The 19395-nt window shown below is 44.5% G+C and overlaps 1 protein-coding gene across 1 annotated transcript in view; it reads left to right on the top strand.

Moving 5' to 3' along the window:
- Positions 1 to 16602, top strand: part of RSPH14 (radial spoke head 14 homolog) — a 180525-nt gene extending 163923 nt beyond the window's left edge. The window contains exons 4-6 of the mRNA XM_065417932.1: positions 11620 to 11845; positions 15128 to 15264; positions 16364 to 16602. Of these exons, the coding sequence (XP_065274004.1) occupies positions 11620 to 11845; positions 15128 to 15264; positions 16364 to 16602 (602 nt within the window). The remainder of the gene's footprint in view (positions 1 to 11619; positions 11846 to 15127; positions 15265 to 16363) is intronic.
- The last annotated feature ends 2793 nt before the right edge of the window (positions 16603 to 19395 follow it).

The raw sequence follows: 19395 nt of genomic DNA, 5'->3' as shown, positions 1-19395 counted from the left end.
GCAAAGCACGGGACCCCGCGCCGTGAACATCATGGTGGCAATGGGTCATGTTGATGCTGTGGAACGGCGATTCTGGGTCCGGGAAACAAGCACGGACTGGTGGGACCGCATAGTGCTGCAGGTCTGGGATGAATCACAGTGGCTGCGAAACTTTCGGATGCGGAAGGGAACTTTCCTGGAACTTTGTGAGCTGCTGTCCCCTGCCCTGAAGCGCAAGGACACCCAGATGCGAGCAGCCCTGACTGTCCAGAAGTGAGTGGCCATAGCCCTCTGGAAGCTTGCAACGCCAGACAGCTACCGGTCAGTCGTGAACCACTTTGGCGTGGGCAAATCTACCGTGGGGGTAGTCTGAGATACACCCTGTATGCGGATATAGGAAATCCCCAGAATTTAACCTGACTTGGTGTTTCATTATGAAAAATTCACACAACCATAGGCAGAAACCACTGTAAACAATTTCACTGGGATAGGAAACAGCTGTTCTTGGAAGCACCTAGAACTGAAAATACGTTGAGGGGGAGAGAGATTACCAGGAAAAACATAATTTATTGCGTCGTGTCATGGAGCAAGTACGCCCCGTCACTCGTGGGGGAGGGTAAGGGCATGGTAGCTCCGCAGTTGAATCAGTATGGCTGCCCTTAGCCTCAGAGATATGTGGCCTAATGGGCAGAATCAATAGGACTCCCCTCGACTGCAGGGAAGGGTGTCAATAGTGGAGGTTTGGTGGGCAGCGCTGGCTCCTCTTCCCCACCCCCAGGCCCAGCCCCTCTCTTCCTTTCGGCCAGCCAGCCCAGGGCTGCCTTCTCCCAGCCCTCCCCCCCCCCTTGCTCCTCTCGGCCAGCTGAGGGCTCCGGCCGTTACTGGGGTGGAGAGGCGCCCTCAGCCGCTGTGGCTCTGCTCTGGTCCCACCTCCTCCCCCAGAGGCTCGTACCACTTGGTGGTGCGATCAGGGGTGGAGGGGGAGGCTTGGCGGCAGGCCTGGGGGTTTCTGGCTGCCGTGTGCTGTGGACAGCTGGGATCCCCCATGGCATGCCCCCTGCTTCTTCCCTGGGCTCTCAGGCCCCTGCCTGGCCTGGGGCAGTGCTGGTGGGAGGGTGCTGCGCATGCAGCTCCCTCCCCGCCCTGTGCACCCACCCATGCCCCACCATTATTCGAATGCAGAGGCCGGGGAGCGTGGGGATCCTGAACCATGCTGGGCAGCAGGCGGCTCCGCCACCCAGTGGATGGACATCCCAACCAGTGGGTGCTCCTTGCTCCAGGTAAGCCCCCTCAGCACAGGCCCCATGGAGCAACTGGAGTCCCTTCGCCCCATCCCCCCACCAGCACCCCTGGGAGAGACCCAGTGCCCCCTGCCCCATCCCCCCACCAGCAGCCCTGGGGGAGACTGGACACACACCCCCAGTTCCCCCTGCCCCATCCCCCCACGAGTGCCCCTGATCTAGGGAGGGATGCGAGTCTGGTCCAGTTTGGTCTGGGGAGGGATGTGGGTCTGGTCTAGTTTGGAGGATTGGCCTTGTCTTTTGGGAGCACAGCTGGTCCTGATCCTAGTCTCTGTGCCTCTCTGCCTGGGGGTGGAGGGGGAAGGACTAGCAAGAGTAGTATGAATAATGATACCGTGAATAAAATGTATTCACGTTTTTCACACTTTTATTTTTAAAACATTGTAAACAGTTTTTTAATTTGCCCCAATTTCATACAAAATTTTAATTCAAGGCCTGGTAGTTCATATGAGAAATGTGAAGGATGAGATAGTGTGATGATTCCCTTTTAGTGGGAGCAGCACGTGGCTGGTGTTTTGGCCAGCTCTAGCTTTTGACTGACATGGACACTGACACACACACACACCTTTCCCCACCTGGGCTGTGCTGTGAGGCATCATCAGCTGCTGCTTTCATCTCCCTATGCAGCCCAGGCAGGGAAAGTGACCTTGATGCAGGGAGCACTGATGTTGCTCCTCGCTTCTCCCCTCACAGCCCCCTAGGGGTATGCAGGGCAGAGGAGCAGCAGTCCCTGGGGGAGCAAGCAGCAATGCCAGCTGCTTCCTGCATCCAGGTCAGTTTCCCCACGTTGGTGCAGGAGGGAGATGCAGGGGTTAGGAGTGAAGGGGATGCAGGGATTAGGGGCACAAGAGTGGGAGCAGGCCTTTGGGGCAAAGGGAGGGTGAGGAGCTGGGGAGCTCATAGGGGTCAGGGACAATGGGGGGGGGCACCACACCCACAGGGGCCAGGGGCACCAAAATGCAAGTTTGCCTAGGATGCCATTTTCCCTAAGGCCAGCCCTGAGTCCCTTCCTGGGTTACTTCCTACCGTAATTCCTGTAGTTGAAGTCTGGGCGTCTTCGGAGTCCCCGTGCTCTTCGGGCAATGCTACTCCCAGCAACTGCAATCTCCATGGGGCATCTGCCGGTATCTGGGTACCAGTCTGAGTCTTGGTGTCTCCTGATCCCGTGGAGTTGGTAAGGTACATCCTCCCTCCTCTGCAGTCAGCCCTGACTGAGCTGGGCTGCTCCTTTTTATACCATAGCAGCAGTTGGCACATGCCCAGCAGGGACAAAGGGGCATGGCTTCCACTGCCAGAAGCGCTGCCTTAACCTCTTCCTCTCTAGTGCCGGGTAAGTGTACCTATTGGGTTCCGGGAAGTGGGCGGGCAAAGCCCGCCCACTGCTAAAGGATCCCCCCCCCAAGCCTAAGGGGAGGACCCACAGGACCTAAAACCCAAATGATTACGGGGGACAACTAATGTGAAAACAGGGACAGGAGTGCGATTAAAGGGTCAAAAGAAGGGAACCTGACAGGGACACCGAGCAGAGCGGGGCAAGTGTAGCGGGGCAGTTACCCCGCTCCTGTGAAAGGCTAGGCTGATTGGGCCACAGCTAGGGCCACGCCCCAATCAGGTCACAGCTGGCCCTATAAAAGGGCTGTGAGCCAAGCACTGAGTCGGTCTCTCTCTAGCTGTAGAGAGAGAAGGACCCGACTGCCTAAGAGTGCAGGGTACTGGGAATAGAGCAGGGTTGGGGAAAAGCAAGAGGAACTGGGGAGCTCTAGCCTGGCATCTTCCCAGGCTTTGGGCCTTGCTAAAGGCCAAAACAGGTACTGGGGCTGTCTGAGAGGTGCAGCCCGGGGTTAAGCAGAGGCAGCTGGTCTAACCTCTTTGCCAATGATGAGTGGCCATGACAGACTGCAGTTTGCCCCAGTGAGTGGGTGCTAGATGATGACTGGCAGTAGCCACTGAGGCAAGGTGGGGATAGAGGGTTGGGGGTTCCCTGGGGAGGGGAGACCCAGAGAGTGGGGATACTGCTGGGGCAGAACCCTGAGATAAAGGGGCACTGGGGTCTGGGAGGGACATGGGGCCTGAGGCAGGTGAGAGACCAGCCAGCAGAGGGCACTCTGAGTGCTGAAAGAGCTAATTCCCAAGACAACCAGCAGGAGGTGCTGCACTGGTGAGGCATTATTTCGCTACAGCAAGTACACCCCAACCCCAGGAGTCATGTCTGATGCTTTGTGGTAGAAACGTCAGCAGATATTTCAGACTTCCACAAAGAGATCCTCAGGGCCACCAGAAGACTTCACAAGCCAGTCAAAAAGCTAAATGTTATCCTGTAAGGGTATTGCTAAGTCTCTGCTTTTGTGGAATTAGCAATGAAGCATAAAGAAAAAAGGGGCATACTTGCCTTAAATAGTTTGCATTTTTTTTCTGTGTCAAAGACAATTTTTCACTTGTAAAACTACCTTTCTCTTGACTGTATTTTAATTCCGTTATTCATGCTGAGTAGTTCCTTATCTGTCAAGTAGCCCCACTGAAGTAACTGGGAGTATTCATGGCGTAAAGTAGAACTCAGCTTGTATGAGTCCGGCAGCACATGGCCTTCTGTAAATCTCCCATCTCTGCTGTCAACAGCAGGAGAAGCTCTTTTCTCTGACAAAAATAGTTAGGGCAGAATTTAAGAAATAATGCTGATATTGCAACATTAACACACACTTTACAAAAATCAAAGAATTAACAAAAGTATTACCTAAATGTCAATGAGTAATCTAATTAATTTTTTGCACAAAAAAAGAAAGGAAAAAGCAGTGTTCACAGCAAAAAAATCTGAAAAATGAAAACTTGTAAGTACACATTTCTAGGAAGGAGCCCAAGTGAAGTGCCCTTAATTCCTCTGACCCTTAAAGTAGCTGGACTTAAAAGTTGAAAACCACTTTTGTTAGTGTGAAGCACTACCACTGCTCTCAGCAGTGACCTTTCCCAGTGTCCAAGTGGTCAAGAAGGTGTTTGAACATTGAGTGTGTTAATTCTTTATTGGGGGAGAAATATGTGTGCGCTCTCTTTCTCTCTCTGCCAAATTCTGACCTCAGATATATGCAAGCAATTCCTGTTGAAGCCAATGTGAGTTGTTCATGTATATCCCCATAATATGGTCCCCTTTTGCTGTGTTGATTTATTTTGCTATTTCTAAGAGTGGAGCTGCTTGTTGGCCCCTTTTCAAGCTATCTAAGTAATCTAGCTGTACACTAATGCCAACAACTGTTCACAGCATGGAGAAAACAACACTCCCTTCTTGTGTGCCTGCCCTTTAAAGGAGACTGGAAATATCACCATTTCCAACACAGTTTGGATTGGAAACAGTGGGAGAAAAGCCAGAATAGCCCTTTTCATGGGATTTCAGCTATATCCAGCAGGTACTGAGATATGGAGATTTTTTTTTTTTCCCAAAAGATAGAAAAATCTTTTCAAACATCAGAAATTCATGTTTTGTTTGGACGAAGAATGGTGAGTCAGTTCATATTTCATCCAAAATGTTTCACCATCTCTTGTTTAAATAAAATTTACAAATGAAAAGCCTGATTGTAAAAACATTGTTTTAAAACAATTAACATTTATAAACCACTCTTTCCCGATGCTCAGATAACTTAAACTGCTCAACACATTTTTATGAAACTTTAATTTAAAAAAAAACACATTTCTGTATTAAGACCAAACGTAAGACATTTCAGTCCGAAAGGTAGTGTTTCAAGAAAGTTGTCTGAAAATAGAGATATAGAGCCAAAATGCCATCTCTACCTGTAAGTGTACATTGTAGATCAGGGGTCGGCAACCTTTCAGAAGTGGTGTGCCAAGTCTTCATTTATTCAGTGTAATTTAAGGTTTCACGTGCCAGTAATACATTTTAATGTTTTTAGAGGGTCTCTTTCTATAAGTTTATAATATATAACTAAACTATTGTATGTAAAGTAAATAAGGTTTTTAAAATGTTTAAGAAGCTTCATTTAAAATTAAATTAAAATGCAGAGCCCCCCGGACCAGTGGCCAGGACCTGAGCAGTGTGAGTGCCCCTGAAAATCAGCTCACGTGCCGCCTTTGGCACGTGTGCCATAGGTTGCCTACCCCTGTTGTAGATTAAAATGAATAGTTATACTAGCTTTGCATACTTATAATGCCATATAAAAGAGAGAGAGAGAATCCTGAGAGGCAATGTAGTCTAGTGGATGGAGCAGTGGGCTGAGCATCAAGAGACCTGGGATCATTTCTATACCCTTTCACTGACCTCTACCTCTATATACTTATATTTCCCCTCCCCTCCTTTGTCCATCTTATCCATTTAGTCTGTAATCTTGTTGAAGCAGAGACTGGCTCTTATGCATTTGTACAGTGCCTAGCACAATGGAACTATGATCTCATTTGAATCCTCTAGGAACAACTGTGATAGAAAATATAATACATGTATATATTTACAGAGCCTGTGTATCATAAAAATGGATGATTATTTTATTTGTTTTAGTGTATCCCTTGGCTGCAATTGAATTAATGATTTTTTCTCTTTTTAAATATTGGGCTGTCCATCCTTAAATCGGAGCTTAAAATAATTGTTTGGGGGTGCCAAGGCAGTCTCTAACTTCTTGGCCTTACTGTCAGAGAAGTGAAAAGTCAAATTCTATGTGCAGGAGTCAGTTTTAGGACTTTTCATAAATATAATAAGGTAAATGGTTTAAATGAGAATATCCTATATGCAATATCAAAGCCTGTTGAGAACAGGAACACAGGCAATAGAACAAATAATGAAAAAACAATGCAGCCCAACTCAGAGAGCTAGATCATGGACTCAGACAGTCAATGGAAAATGCAGAGCAGCAGTTTGATAAATGATTGGATCTGGTAGAGGCTTATTGTAGTAACAGTTAATGATTGTCTGGGCCCTCGATCTACACGCGCAAGTATTTAGGCAGGTATAAAATCCAATATTAACTGAAGAGACCTGAATCAATCCAAATTCTCTTATGAACATGTTCGCTTTGTTATACGCATTGAATTATCTTTCCTTTCTGTAAACAACTTAAATAAATCATGCCAGGTGTTTGTGGAAGCAATGATGTCATCAGAGCCTTTTATGGCAGGGTGTTTTATGAGTCACTTTGCTCTTACTCTATTTTTTTATGTCTCCCTTACTGCTCAGAGGAGCAAGGAGGGATTTGTAATCTGTCACATCTGAAACTTGATTGTAGCACATGGCTGGAGCACAGATCCTGAGGATTAGTTATCATCTGAATACTTTAATTCACTATATTTGAACTCAGATCTTCAGAGCAAGCAATACAATGTCAGATTTTTTTCCTGCCTTCATGTTGTTTTTTAGAAAGATCTTCACAGTGGAGGGAGTTCATAAACATGTGAGGATCACATTGCAGTTAGTAAGTGAATTATCCCAGACACGTACCTGTTGTAGGTAGGCCAAACAACATTTTCTTCTGAACAAAATAAATTAAATTATTTTGCATACACTACAAGATGTTTCCTAATTTATGATAATCCAATATATACAGTTGAAGCTAAGATCTTAGAAGAAGAGATTAGACATTTATATGGATGGTGAACATTGAGTTAAATGAGACAGGATGAAAATTTGTATCATAAGATAAAATGCTCATGCTTCAGGGCATAAGCCAACCACTAACTGACAGGGCTGGGAAAAAACAGATGTTCCATAATTTTTCATAAGGGAGTTTTTTTGTGCCCTTCCCTGAAGCATCTGGTACTGACCACTGTCAGTGATAGGATGCTGAATTTGATGGATCATTGGTGTGATCTAGTGTGTAATTCCTATGTAAAAATGTAATCTAGGATCTATTTTTTAATGTGGAAACCCTAAAGTTTATTCCTTTCTGCCTGGCTGAGAACTTTCAGACAAAAGATTATTTTTGTTTTCTAAGTATTCTTGGAGACACTGACAGACTTTCTTTCTAAGACAACTTTACTGGAAACAGATCACTGATTTGGATCTTAATTTAAAAGAGAATTAGTTTGACATTTCAAGGGATGACTATAAAGTCTCTCTCTTCAGTAAGAAGGTTGAACATATTTAGCTAGATGTTGGAAGTGGTGCACACAGGTGGGCTCTTTTTCACTTTTGGTGGGCCTATCCACTGCTCCAAACACCCTGGATGGAAATTTTAGTCTAGTTCAAGAATACTGCTATCCTTTATCTACTCATTGACACATCTTTTGGGGGAGAGTGGAGGACCCTGCATTCTCAATCTTAAAATTACATTAGCTAATATGGGACTTTCAAACTGTGTTTTATGGACTGCCAGTGGTCAATTCTTCCCAGTGGTCCAATGAATGAAACATTTTGAGAACCACAAAGTGGTGGATCAGGGTGTTGTGATGGGAGAAGCACAGAGAGGATCACTCCTTTACAAACTGGCCTGCAGAAAGGAAATACTGGAGAAGCACTGAGCTACTGCATGCATTTAATCTATGTTGCTAGTCACACAACTGCCCTGAAAATAGGTTGCTCCTAATCTAGAATGCTGGTGATGTCATAGATGTGACGTTGCAGTTACGGATAAGGCTTACTGACTCTATATGACACAAAAAAGAGATGCTGCTAAGTTTGAGACTTATTAGGGATGCATGTTTATGCTTCCAGCAGCTAGAGCAGAGACTGAACCCCCATCACAGAACACCTGACACAGCAGATGAATGTTAGCAGTGAAAAGAGCCAAAGTGCTTGCACAAAAGTAGGGTCAACTAAATAGGTGAAATGAAATATTTAAAAAAAATAACCATCTAAACAGAAATCATGGAACTTGCTGTGATTCCTCAACTCAGTCATCGTTTCTTGTTACAGTCCAGCCAGCAGCCTCTTTCAGCAGATTGTAGATTCTTTTAGGGAGAGACCCTGTGTTCCTACTTAGTTTGTCAAGCACAAAGCCCACTATTGGCACTATGTAAGATGCTCTGTACAACCCCAGCCAACTCACTGTAACAGAAGGAGACAAGATGGCTGGGTTCGACACATATTTTGCACTCAGAGCCTCAATAGCAAGGGCCTCCACCAATGGTAAGACATGAAGAGGAAAAATGACTGAGTCAAAGAAGCTCAATAAACATTAACTGGCAGAAACAAACTCAAAAGCCAATGAAAATGGGGCAAACAGTCAAACAGATCAATGCCACATGAAAAGACGAAGGATGCAAACAGAGATATGGGCCATTAATTTTGAGATGCAGCAAAAGACACATATGTATGGTTGCAGGAAGAGCAATGGTAGTGGAGATAGCAAGAGTGCTAGGCTAGCATTCAAGAAGGCAGGCATGAGAGAGACAAACAGGAGAGAAAAAATGCTGGGACTGCACGAGGCAGAAAGAGATGCATGGCAAATGTTTGGCAAAAAGGGATTAAGAAGAGTTGATGAATGGACAAAGACAAACAGAAAATAGGCATGACAGAAAAAGAGTTAAGAGAAAAGTAATAACAGACCGAAGGAAAATGAAAGCGAGCGATTGCTTATCTTGGCTTCGATCAGAGCTGAGTGTGCTATATGAGAAGCATATTTGTCTTATGAACTGTTAATGCCTAGCTTGTGACCCTTGCCTGAGGAACAGCAGTATGAAAACTACACACTAGGCCTGGAAGCAGGAGGAGTGTAGAGCTTTTAACTTCCCACTATTTGTATTTATTTTTACGTTTGCATTCAGCATGCCATCTTATCAGGGAAGAATAAAATTACTTTAAGGTCAAGTTGGCCAAATGTGCTTTCTGTTGAAAATATCACAGAGTAGCTATCACAGCAGGTCTACAGGAAGTAGATGGATGCTGCAGGAACCATCTGCTTGCAGGTCAACTCCTCCTCTGACATTGAAACCCCCAATTTTGCACATACAATTATTTGCATGGCAGACCTACATTTGCAAATAGTAGGAAGTTTTTGGCTATCCTAGTCTTACGTGCCAGTGGGCTTATGGGGAGATTTTTCTCATGAACAACTATGGGAGCAGTTTTAAAGGCTGGTTTTTGAAAGTTTCTCTCTCACTATACAACTTACTTCAAAAGACCTTCAAAACATGTGGAGGCAGATTCTTGGGATCCAGACCAGTGGGGGAAATATGCGTAGGTCAGCCCCAGGTTATAATTTAGGCTGTTCTCAGTTATTCCTGCAGGATCAGTTCTCTAGGGACCATGCTGCCAGCCAGGGGTTCTTGGCACACAAAGCACTCCCTGCTATATCCCCACTGTTTTCCAGCCCACCCCCAACACAGCGCTATTACAAAGGAGCCAAAAGTCAGTGAGAATCAGCGATACAGACTTTATTCCTTTATGAGGAGAATCTCTAGCTGGCCCATTAGAGAAGCCAATCATCCCTTTTGTTCCATCAAAGCAACACAAATGGGATGGAACATGGGGCCAGAATCTGGTCATGAGTTTCTTTCTCCTCGTGCCTGAAAAAGAAAGAAAATTGATTAAAGAAAGGAAAATGGAAATCATGCTTAATTACAATATCATGCCTTGGCAACATGACTCCCCAGTGCAGTCACACTGATCTATGGCATTACAGAAGACATGTATATGCTCTCCCCACATCACTGTCCTGTCACAATACACAGTTCTCAGCTTAAAACATCACTTATTTGTAGCCTTCAACATAATTTTTGTGATTCCAATTTTCATTTTTCCCAACTTGATGGTTTTTGTACTCTTACAGCAACTGGTTTCCAAATGTAGCAAAAGCTTTAATAACATCACTGTCACGGCTGCTTCTGCATTAGGAGAGGAAAGCCCAGTAAGCTAATGACATATGAAATTACTCAATGTCAGCGAAACCTCAGAAGTAGAGTAGAGGTTATTCGGTTCTATACATTGATAAAGGGCCATAGTAGTCATAGGCTTGACTGTGAACTCAGGGAATTTTTCCCATGGGTTACCAAAGGGTCATTGAAATCCTTTTCTAGCTGTACTTGGGGGAAAGATCCCTTTATCCCTGAATAAGGAGATTGCTTTTAAGTAGCCTTGTTGCTTTTCATACACTGAACTTCCTTGTTCAACTACATATGAATCAATTCAAATGGAGCCACTTTTCTCTTAGTAACCAAAGAATTGTCTTAGCAACCAGACGCTGAGGATTTTGTTTCCACATAGTTACTGGTGGACAATGTGTTCTCTTCTGCTTTCACTTTTCCATGGCAATGCTGTTTCAATGTTGGCTTAGTATTGTCTAAGAAATGGAACGCTTAAGAGTAAGCCACTCAGCCCTCGCAGCTGTGCTGTAGCCCAGCAAGATTATTCTTTCTAGGAAATAGTGAAGTGCTGACTGCTAGGAAGCTCAAACCCCCTGTTTCTCCCAGTATAAATCATTGCAAGGAATGGTGTAAGGGAGTGTGACAAACTGGGACTGTGCTTAATTTGGTCTTTGAATGCTGAGTGGGGAGTGTTGACTGGGAAGGCAGGGGAGGTTGGCTAGGACGGTCTGCATTGGGGGATGGGAGACTGGCCTTGAGGGAAGATACCTGAGCATGTAACTTGAGAACCCAGGAAGGGGTTAGAGGCCAGGTGACACCTCTGCCCGGGAAACTGAACAAAGGCTGTGGGAGGGGTCGCTGAAGGGAGAGTTTCAGGAGCTGGCTGGTGGAATGGCTGGGAGGCAGACAGGGCTCTGACCTCCCAAGGGGGCTGTGGTGTCCTGGGACCCCAAGATGGACCTAACTGGGGGGAATCCTGTTGTCTGTGCCTGCAAGACCTGTTTTGGACTGTGTTCCTGTCGTCTAAATAAACCTTCTGCTTTACTGGCTGGCTGAGAGTCATGGTAAATCACAGGAAGCCGGAGGTGCAGAGCCTTGTGTCCCCCCACACTCCGTGACAGGGAGCACACAGCTATTCCACTCCTGTAATCTCTCAGCAGGAGTTATTATAGGGACAAAATATTGCACTTGTGGATATTGAGAACATCAGAGCAACTGTTAACTTGAGCCTCACCTGGGTTGATATCATTGTAGGAACAAGCATGAGCTGTGGCAGTAGATAATTTGTTGCCTCTCTTAGCAAATGATACTGGACAGAATAAGGTTGAAGGGAATGACTCTGCAAGAGAATACATTTGAGAAAACTATAAACTGCTTACAGTTTGCAAATAGAGGTGAAATTTGCCAAATAAATCCTGGGGAAATGTTGGAGGAGTGCTAGTAAAGTGTCCACAGTTACAACAGTCTCCATCTCTCTTAACACCACACTATTATGGGGACAGAAATAGCTGGGTCATTTTAATCGTGGTAGCAAATTTCAAAATGTTGATTGAAGCATTAAATGCCTTAGCACTTTCAGTCCAAGTTTCCTTTCTGTCTCTGCCTGCAGGTGCTGTTGGCATAGTGGAAAGCAGTTTGATTTCTTCACTTGTCCTTAAACTGAAAACTGAGCTGGATGAAATCCAAGAGTTGATACTGGACACACTCTCTGGCTGCCTATGTGTAGAGGCTTTTGAAGCTCTTGCAACAGGCGCTGTTCCCATTCTGAAGGAAAAGCTCACTCATCCATCAGTGGCCATCAGGAGCAAAGCTGCCCGTGCCCTCTTGGGAATTAGGTAAGGGAAAGAAAGGACTATGCACCTGGGTTGTTCCAAGACAATATCTGTCTACTGATTGAGTCCCGGCCACTAGTTTGCAGTTGTACCACCTTACACTTTAAACTTGTCACATCTCACATTGCAAAGTAACATCAGGCTAGATGTGTACATGGACTTAGCTGCTCTGGTGTTGGCGATTCAGTAGATGGCACTCTTCCCTCCCACCCCTGCCACTCACGCTAGTAGTGAGCTAATGTCCCTGCATGGTGCTAAGCAGTGCAGCACGGCTGGAAGTACTGTTTTGTATATGAGACAGTGGAGAACCAAAACCCTGATCATTTGTGATCGATCCCATTTGACCAGATAGATCCCATCATAACTTTTTGCAAGAGGAGGAATGTTAGACTAAACTAATTATTTTGTACCTACCTACATTTTCAGTTGGATACAGCATTCTTCATCTCCTGTTATAAACTTTATGTCATTTGTTACTATGTTGGGTTAAATAGTTGCTATATTTTATCCTAGAGTGGCTGCATTTCAATGGATAAAACATTCCTGTGTATACTTTGTATATCAGTTAGTTAAGTCGGTAAAGCATTTCACAATCCTTGGAGTAAAATACACAATATAAATGCAAGTTGTTGTTAATAGAACCATGCAGTATGGTGAAGGATAACATATTTGGTCACTATGATGTAATACAGTTCAATATAATAATCTTCCATGGAAATGGCATCATTGTTTATAAAAACTACCATGCTAAGTTCAGCCCAAACACATGCTGAATAGGGAGCTACAATATGGCAGATCCTCTTAAAGAAATGAGATCTGTGCACTCAGAATCATCCTGTGGCTCTTTATTTAAGTCTTAAATTCATCATCCACAGAGTACACCAATAAGAGTTTTTAGTGAGTCAAACCCAAGAGTTCAACTACAAGCCTGCATCAAGGCAAGGACCCTGTATTTTATCTTATTTGTGAGGCACCACATTTAACAGTTAGAGTATTAGATAATATGAACACTTGGCTTCTGGCTTTAAAGGCAAATGGCTGTGGAAATATAGGCACCCAACCCCAGTGCTCACTGCTAGTATCACCAAAATACCTCCATGAGCTATACTACTATATAGAATCATAGGACTGGAAGGGACCTCGAGAGGTCATCTAGTCCAGTCCCCTGCACTCATGGCAGGACTAAGTATTATCTAGACCATCCCTGACAGATGTTTGTCTAACCTGCTCTTAAAAATCTCCAATGATGGAGATTCCACAACCTTCCTAGGCAATTTATTTCAGTGCTTAACCCACCCTGACAGGAAGTTTTTCCTAATGTCCAACCTAAAAGGCCTTTTTTTCAATTTAAGCCCATTGCTTCTTGTCCTATCCTCAGAGGTTAAGGAGAATTTTTTTTCTCCCTCCTCCTTGTAACAACCTTTTATGTACTTAAACTGTTATGCCCCCCCAACCCCAGGTCTTCTCTTCTCCAGACCCAATGTTTTCAATCTCCCCTTATAGGTCATGTTTTCTAGAACTGTAATAATTTTTGTTGCTCTTCTCTGAACTTTCTCCAATTTGTCCACATCTTTCCTGAAATGTGGCACCCCAGAACTGGACACAATACTCCAGTTGAGGCCTAATCAGTGCAGAGTAAAGCTGAAGCATTACTTCTCGTGTCTTGCTTACAACATTCCTGCTAATACATCCCAGATTGATGTTTGCTTTCCCCCCCCCCCAATAGTGTTACACTGTTCACTCATATTTAGCTTGTGATCCACTATGACCCCCAGATCCCTGTCCACAGTACTACATCCTAGGCAGTCATTTCCCATTTTGTATGTGTGCAACTGATTGTTTCTTCCTAAGTTAAGTACTTTGCATTTATCTTTATTGAATTTCATCCTATTTACTTCAGATCATTTCTCGAGATCATTTTCAATTTTAATTCTATCCTACAAAGCACTTGCAACCCCATCCGCAAACTTTATAAGTGTACTCTCTATGCCATTCTTTAAATCACTGATGAAGATATTGAACAGAACTGGACCCAGAACTGATCCTTGAGGGACCCACTTGATATGCCCTTCTAGCTTGACTGTGAACCACTGATAACTACTCTCTGGGAGCAGTTTTCCAACCAGTTATGCATCCATCTTATAGTAGCTCCATCTAGATTGCATTTCCCTAGTTTGTTTATGAGAAGGTCATGCGAGACAGTATCAAAAGCTTCACTAACATCAAGATACACGACGTCTACTGCTTCCCCCCATCCACAAGGCTTGTTACCCTGTTAAAGAAAGCTATCAGGTTGGTTTGACATGATTTGTTCTTGACAAATCCATGCTGACTGTTACTTATCACCTTATTATCTTCTAGATATTTACAAATTGATTGCCTAATTATTTGCTCCATTATCTTTCCGGGTACAGAAGTTAAGCTGACTGGTCTGTAATTCCCCGGGTTGTCCTTATTTCCCTTTTTATAGATTGACACTATATTTGCCCTTTTCCAGTCTTCTGGAATCTTTCCCGTCTTCCATGACTTTTCAAAGATAATTGCTAATGGCTCAGATATCTCCTCAGTCAGCTCCTTGAGTATTCCAGGATGCATTTCATCAGGCCCTGGTGACGTATTTTAGCCTCTGATCCTTCTCATTTTCACTGGCATTTACTGTGTTAGATGTCCAATCACTGCCAACCTTTTTGGTGATAATTGAAACAAAAAAGTCATTTAACACTTGTGCCATTTCCACATTTTCTGTTATTGTTCCCTCCCCCCCCCCATTGTGTAACGGGCCTACTCTGTCTTTGGTCTTCCTTTTGCTTCTAATATATTTGGAGAATGTTTTCTTGTTACCCTTTATGTCTCTAGCTAGTTTAATCTTGTTCTGTGCCTTGCCCTTCCTAATTTTGTCCCTACATACTTGTGTAATTTGTTTATATTCACCCTTTGTAATTTGTCGGACTCTTTTTTGAGTTTCAGATCATTGAAGATTTCCTGGTTAAGCCAGGGTGGTCTCTTGCCATACTTCCTATCTTTCCTATGCATTGAGCATGTAGTTTCAACAGTAACCACTCTACCACAAACTGACCTCTCCCTTGTCCGATTTGTAACTCTGGCATGGGTGTTTAAAGTGCCCTCTAACATTCAGAATAATCTGGCTCCAAACAGAACAGAAGAGAATTCTGCATCAGCATTCTTGTCATGAAATGAAGGGGGGAAATGGTAGGAGGCTGTAGTCAGTTGTACTGATTGTTGACATAGGTTCAAGAAAGCACGTTAACCTTCTCTCTTCCTCAGTATCCCTCTGGAAGGAAAAAATATTGTGTGGGATGAAGAGGTTATCCCAGTGCTGGTCAGCCTGTTGGAGGATTCAGATCCTGAGGTCCGAGCCAATGCAGCAGGAGCACTGATGAATGCCACCACTACGACCCAAGGTGAGAGAGGCAGCTCCTGCTGGGGATACTTCCTGTAAAGCAGAGCATTCCTCATTCTGCTATCAGACTAGTGCCATTTGATCAGCTGACAGTTTTATTTCATAACTTTCTTAGATAAATTTAAAAAAATCTAGGTTCAGATAATGCTAAAGTTGCAGAAACAGGACATTTCATTAGGTCTGTCCCTCAGCTACTTTGTTCACCCATAGTGTCTAGGTATTGCAATATAGTTGGTTTGATCCACCTCCACTGGCTAAGGGAAATGTATGTCAGGCCTACCTGTGCCTGGGGAAGATTCTTTCTGGCAGAGGGCAAGTAATGGTTATAGCACCACCCTCCCTCAAAGGTGCTGCTAGGTCAGAGTCCCACAACCAGCAACTGCCCTGGGAATGCTTTGAACCTGCAATCCTTAGCTGAGAGCAGGAGTGCCTACGTTTTCCATTACTTTCCTGTAGTTTGTGTGTGTGTTTAAAAGGTACCGTTTTCCCCACTACTGGGGCGGGGGGGGGGGGGGAGTTCTCATCAAAGTCAGATACATGACTTTGAAAACACTAACGGGTAACTTTTCAGTGTGCTGAACATGTGATTGGACATACAAGAATCCTTAATAACAGTAATTGTGTTTCAGTCCTCCTCTGCATACCACTGCAAATGCCCCCCTTGCTCTGGAAGATGATACAGGAGTAGATTTAAGTATTTACTCAGAATGTCTTAGAAAAGAAAAGAATGGAGGGCGCTCCTGAGGACATTTGCCCTGAGAAATTTTTTCTTATCATTTGGTGTCTCTTGAGAGCTAAGTGATTCTTTCCAAAGTAAAATAAATAAAATGTGGAAAGTAAGGGGAGTTAACTTAAGTAGTGGGATTGCTCTCTTAAGAATAAAAAATGGAGGTTTATTGTGGTCGCTAGCAGAGATGGGCTGAACCAACAGCCATCAGCACTACCAAATATTGAAGTGTTCAAAATCTAGAACCAGAGTGGAGATCGAGCTAGCTCCCGTTCTAGTGTGTGGTCATGGTTTATTAACAGGTTCAGGCTTGTTAAGTGGTTATTTGATTATATTCAATAACAAATTTTAAGTCTAATTATTTTTTGCTCAGGGAAATATGCAGCCCTTAGTGCAGATGCCATTCCACCTTTACTGAAGCTGGTCGATGATGAAACCAGCAAAGTACGCTTGAATGCAATCAAAGCCCTGACCATGCTGTCTGAGGCACCTGAGGGTCGCAAGACACTACTGAACCATGTGGACCTCTTTCGAGGGCAGCTGAATGACTCCAGTGAGGCTGTAAACAGAGCAGCAAAAATAGCCATCAAAGTCATCGAGTGGAAACCTTAAACCCAGGGCATCATAAAGCAATAAAATAGCAGCAAAACCCCTGCACATTGTGTGACTCAGACTTTTTCTTAAATGTTCTGTATTAAATTCCTATCTGTTTTAGCATATGAAGAGTTTTACTTCACCTACAACTGCTCCTCAGTATTTCTGCACGTAGAAATTACTCCAGCATGGCCATTCTGTGCAACTATCTTTTACCTGTGATAAGTGAAGGTACTATAGCTGGGGGTTACATCCCACCCTGTACCTTCTCTGTCCTTCTACAAGGCACCAAACTGAATGGCATGCAATGTTGCCATCCCTCAAATTGGACACGAGCATTCTAGAACTTTGAAACATTCTCAGGGGTTCATTTTTCCCAGAGCTCAGTAGCATTTTGTAAAGGAGACCAACCCCTCATGCCCTCTCATTGAGCTCCTTGGCATAAGCCAAATGGAATCAACCTATCTTGGAGCACCTTAACATTCCCTGAAAGATGTCACACCTTCAGAGCCTCCTAGCATCTTCTGCAGGGACTGCCCAATCCTGGAGCTCTTTGATGGCTTATGCTTCTCCAGGTGATTTTTCTGTGACATCTCTTGAGTGGAAACTACCATCCACTATGGCAATAAGCATCTTCTGAAGGCTCCATGCCTTCCGGGATCTCCATGCTGTTCTTTGATGGAACCTAACCCTTTCTTGATAGTTCTGTCCATTTTCTGAAGAGGGGGAGGGGGGCAGGTTACATAGATACACCTAATTGGACATTATTCAGCTGATAAAGCCCAACTTTTCAGTACAAACATTACAGATGGTCCAGAATCAACCCTCCAGAACCAAACTCAGTTCACACTTTTGGAGGGAGGAGCACCACAATCCAGATCCAATCCAAATTTTGCAGCTAGCCCCATCCTATTATGGGCCAAATCAACCCCCCAGATTCAAACAGACTTGAAATTTGGTGGAGAGGGATTTAAATTTAAAACTGAACTTCATGGCTTGAGCTCATCTGTAATAACCTTCTGACTCTCGCAACACAAAACCCCTTTGGGGTGTCTAGCACTGCTGGTTATACTAATACTCCCACACCTTGTGTTCTGGGAGTGCAAGCACCAAGATTCTAGCTGTCCCCTGTGCAGGCACACGCTAGGAGACTTCCGTGGATTGACTTGCCCCAACTTACACACCCATTAGTAGCCAAAAATCTGGCCCCACATCTACATGTTTGCAGGCATGATATTTCCTAGTGATCTGTTACCCTCCATTATGTTATTTTATTTTATATTAAACAGAATGAGAGCTCCAGTTCTCTTTCCAGGTTGTTCTGGAACAGCTTCTACTGAAAGGCCACTTATCAAACAGCCTCATCTTCATGACAGGTCACTTGCAGAACATTGAAAGAAACCGCTGTGCAGCCTAGAAATCTCCACTGGAAAAAAAATATTTGGATATCAGGAAGTTCTTCTTTGAGCACTGGTCCCTATGGGTAGTCACTATGAGTGTGTGCACACAGTGTGCATCTGGGACTGGAAATTCTTTAACAGCAGTGTCTGTTACTCCATGCCTATGCCCTGTGCCTCCTTGTGAGGGCATAAAGGGTGGTACAGACCAACCCCACATCCCCAGTTCCTCTTCTACTGCTCACAGTCTGCGACAGAACCTCCTGTGTCTGTTCTTCTTGTCAGTGTTCGACTTAGACTCAACAAACTATTGAAAATAATATTCTTAGTTAGCTTAGTTTTAGTGCTAGTTAGTTATTTGGGGATTGGAGGCTCTTCCTCCTCTAATTCCCCCTTTTTTCTACAGGGCATCAATTATGCCCAAAGTGCCTGGCTTTAAACCTTGCCTGGCCTGCCCCTGGGTTTTCCCAGTGAGCAACCCTCACAAAATTTGTCTGTACTGCCTTGGGGAAACTCACATTCCCTTGAAGTGTAGTATCTGCCATGCGTTCCTTCCATGTACCAGAAAAGATTTCAGGTTCCACAAGCGCCTTACGTAGCTTTCCATGAGGCTCCATTCAGATCTGGGGCCCTCCCACTCACCTGGAACCATCAGGCAGTGCATCGCCAGTGTCCAGTATCAGCAGTTTGGAGTCCTCTTCCAAATACACAACCCTCATGAAGTAGAGACACTAAACAAACAAGATCAAATTTCCCCAGCAGAAACAGGACAAATCCCCTCATATGTCCTCAAAAAAGAGGCCCACTTTGCCCCTTCCTCCAGCACTGCTAGAAGATGCTGTACCCTGGAACAGACATACCTGGAGCCCCTACAGAAAACAAACAAACCCCGCAACAGTAATGGGAGCTCACAGATCCCATGGTACCCCCAGCCCCAATAATGGAACACGAGGAGGCCTACCGGACAAATATGAGTCAGTACTGTCATTCCCTTCAGATAGCCAACAGAGGACAATCAGTCCGGACATGGCTTCCAGATCAACTCCACCTCCCTGTCTTGTCAACAGTAATTCTAGACCAGGGACCAATGGTACCCAGCATGGGGATCACCTCTCTTCCACTCTGATCCATCACATTGACTTTAATGGAGCTCCTGGGATCCATGCTTCCAGGCATCTGAGTATGAGGATCCTGAGTTCCTCACCCAGCAAGGCAAAATAGTAATCTCCATGGGAGCAGCTGATGGAGGAGGATCAATCAGCACCACCTGCTCTCCAGACAAGGCAGTATCACCAATGTCTCCCTCACATCCAGATGATTGTAACCAGTAGCAGACCTTCTCGGGAGAATTGCAGCACTCTCCAGACTCCTCTGGAGGAGGTCCAGAATGCAACCCTTAAGCTCCTAGACATAT

The sequence above is a fragment of the Emys orbicularis genome, chromosome 16 (genome assembly GCF_028017835.1).
Source record: "Emys orbicularis isolate rEmyOrb1 chromosome 16, rEmyOrb1.hap1, whole genome shotgun sequence".
Classification (NCBI taxonomy): domain Eukaryota; kingdom Metazoa; phylum Chordata; order Testudines; family Emydidae; genus Emys; species Emys orbicularis.
Note: the sequence above shows the minus strand (reverse complement) of the source record. Positions and strands in the feature narration are given on the sequence as shown.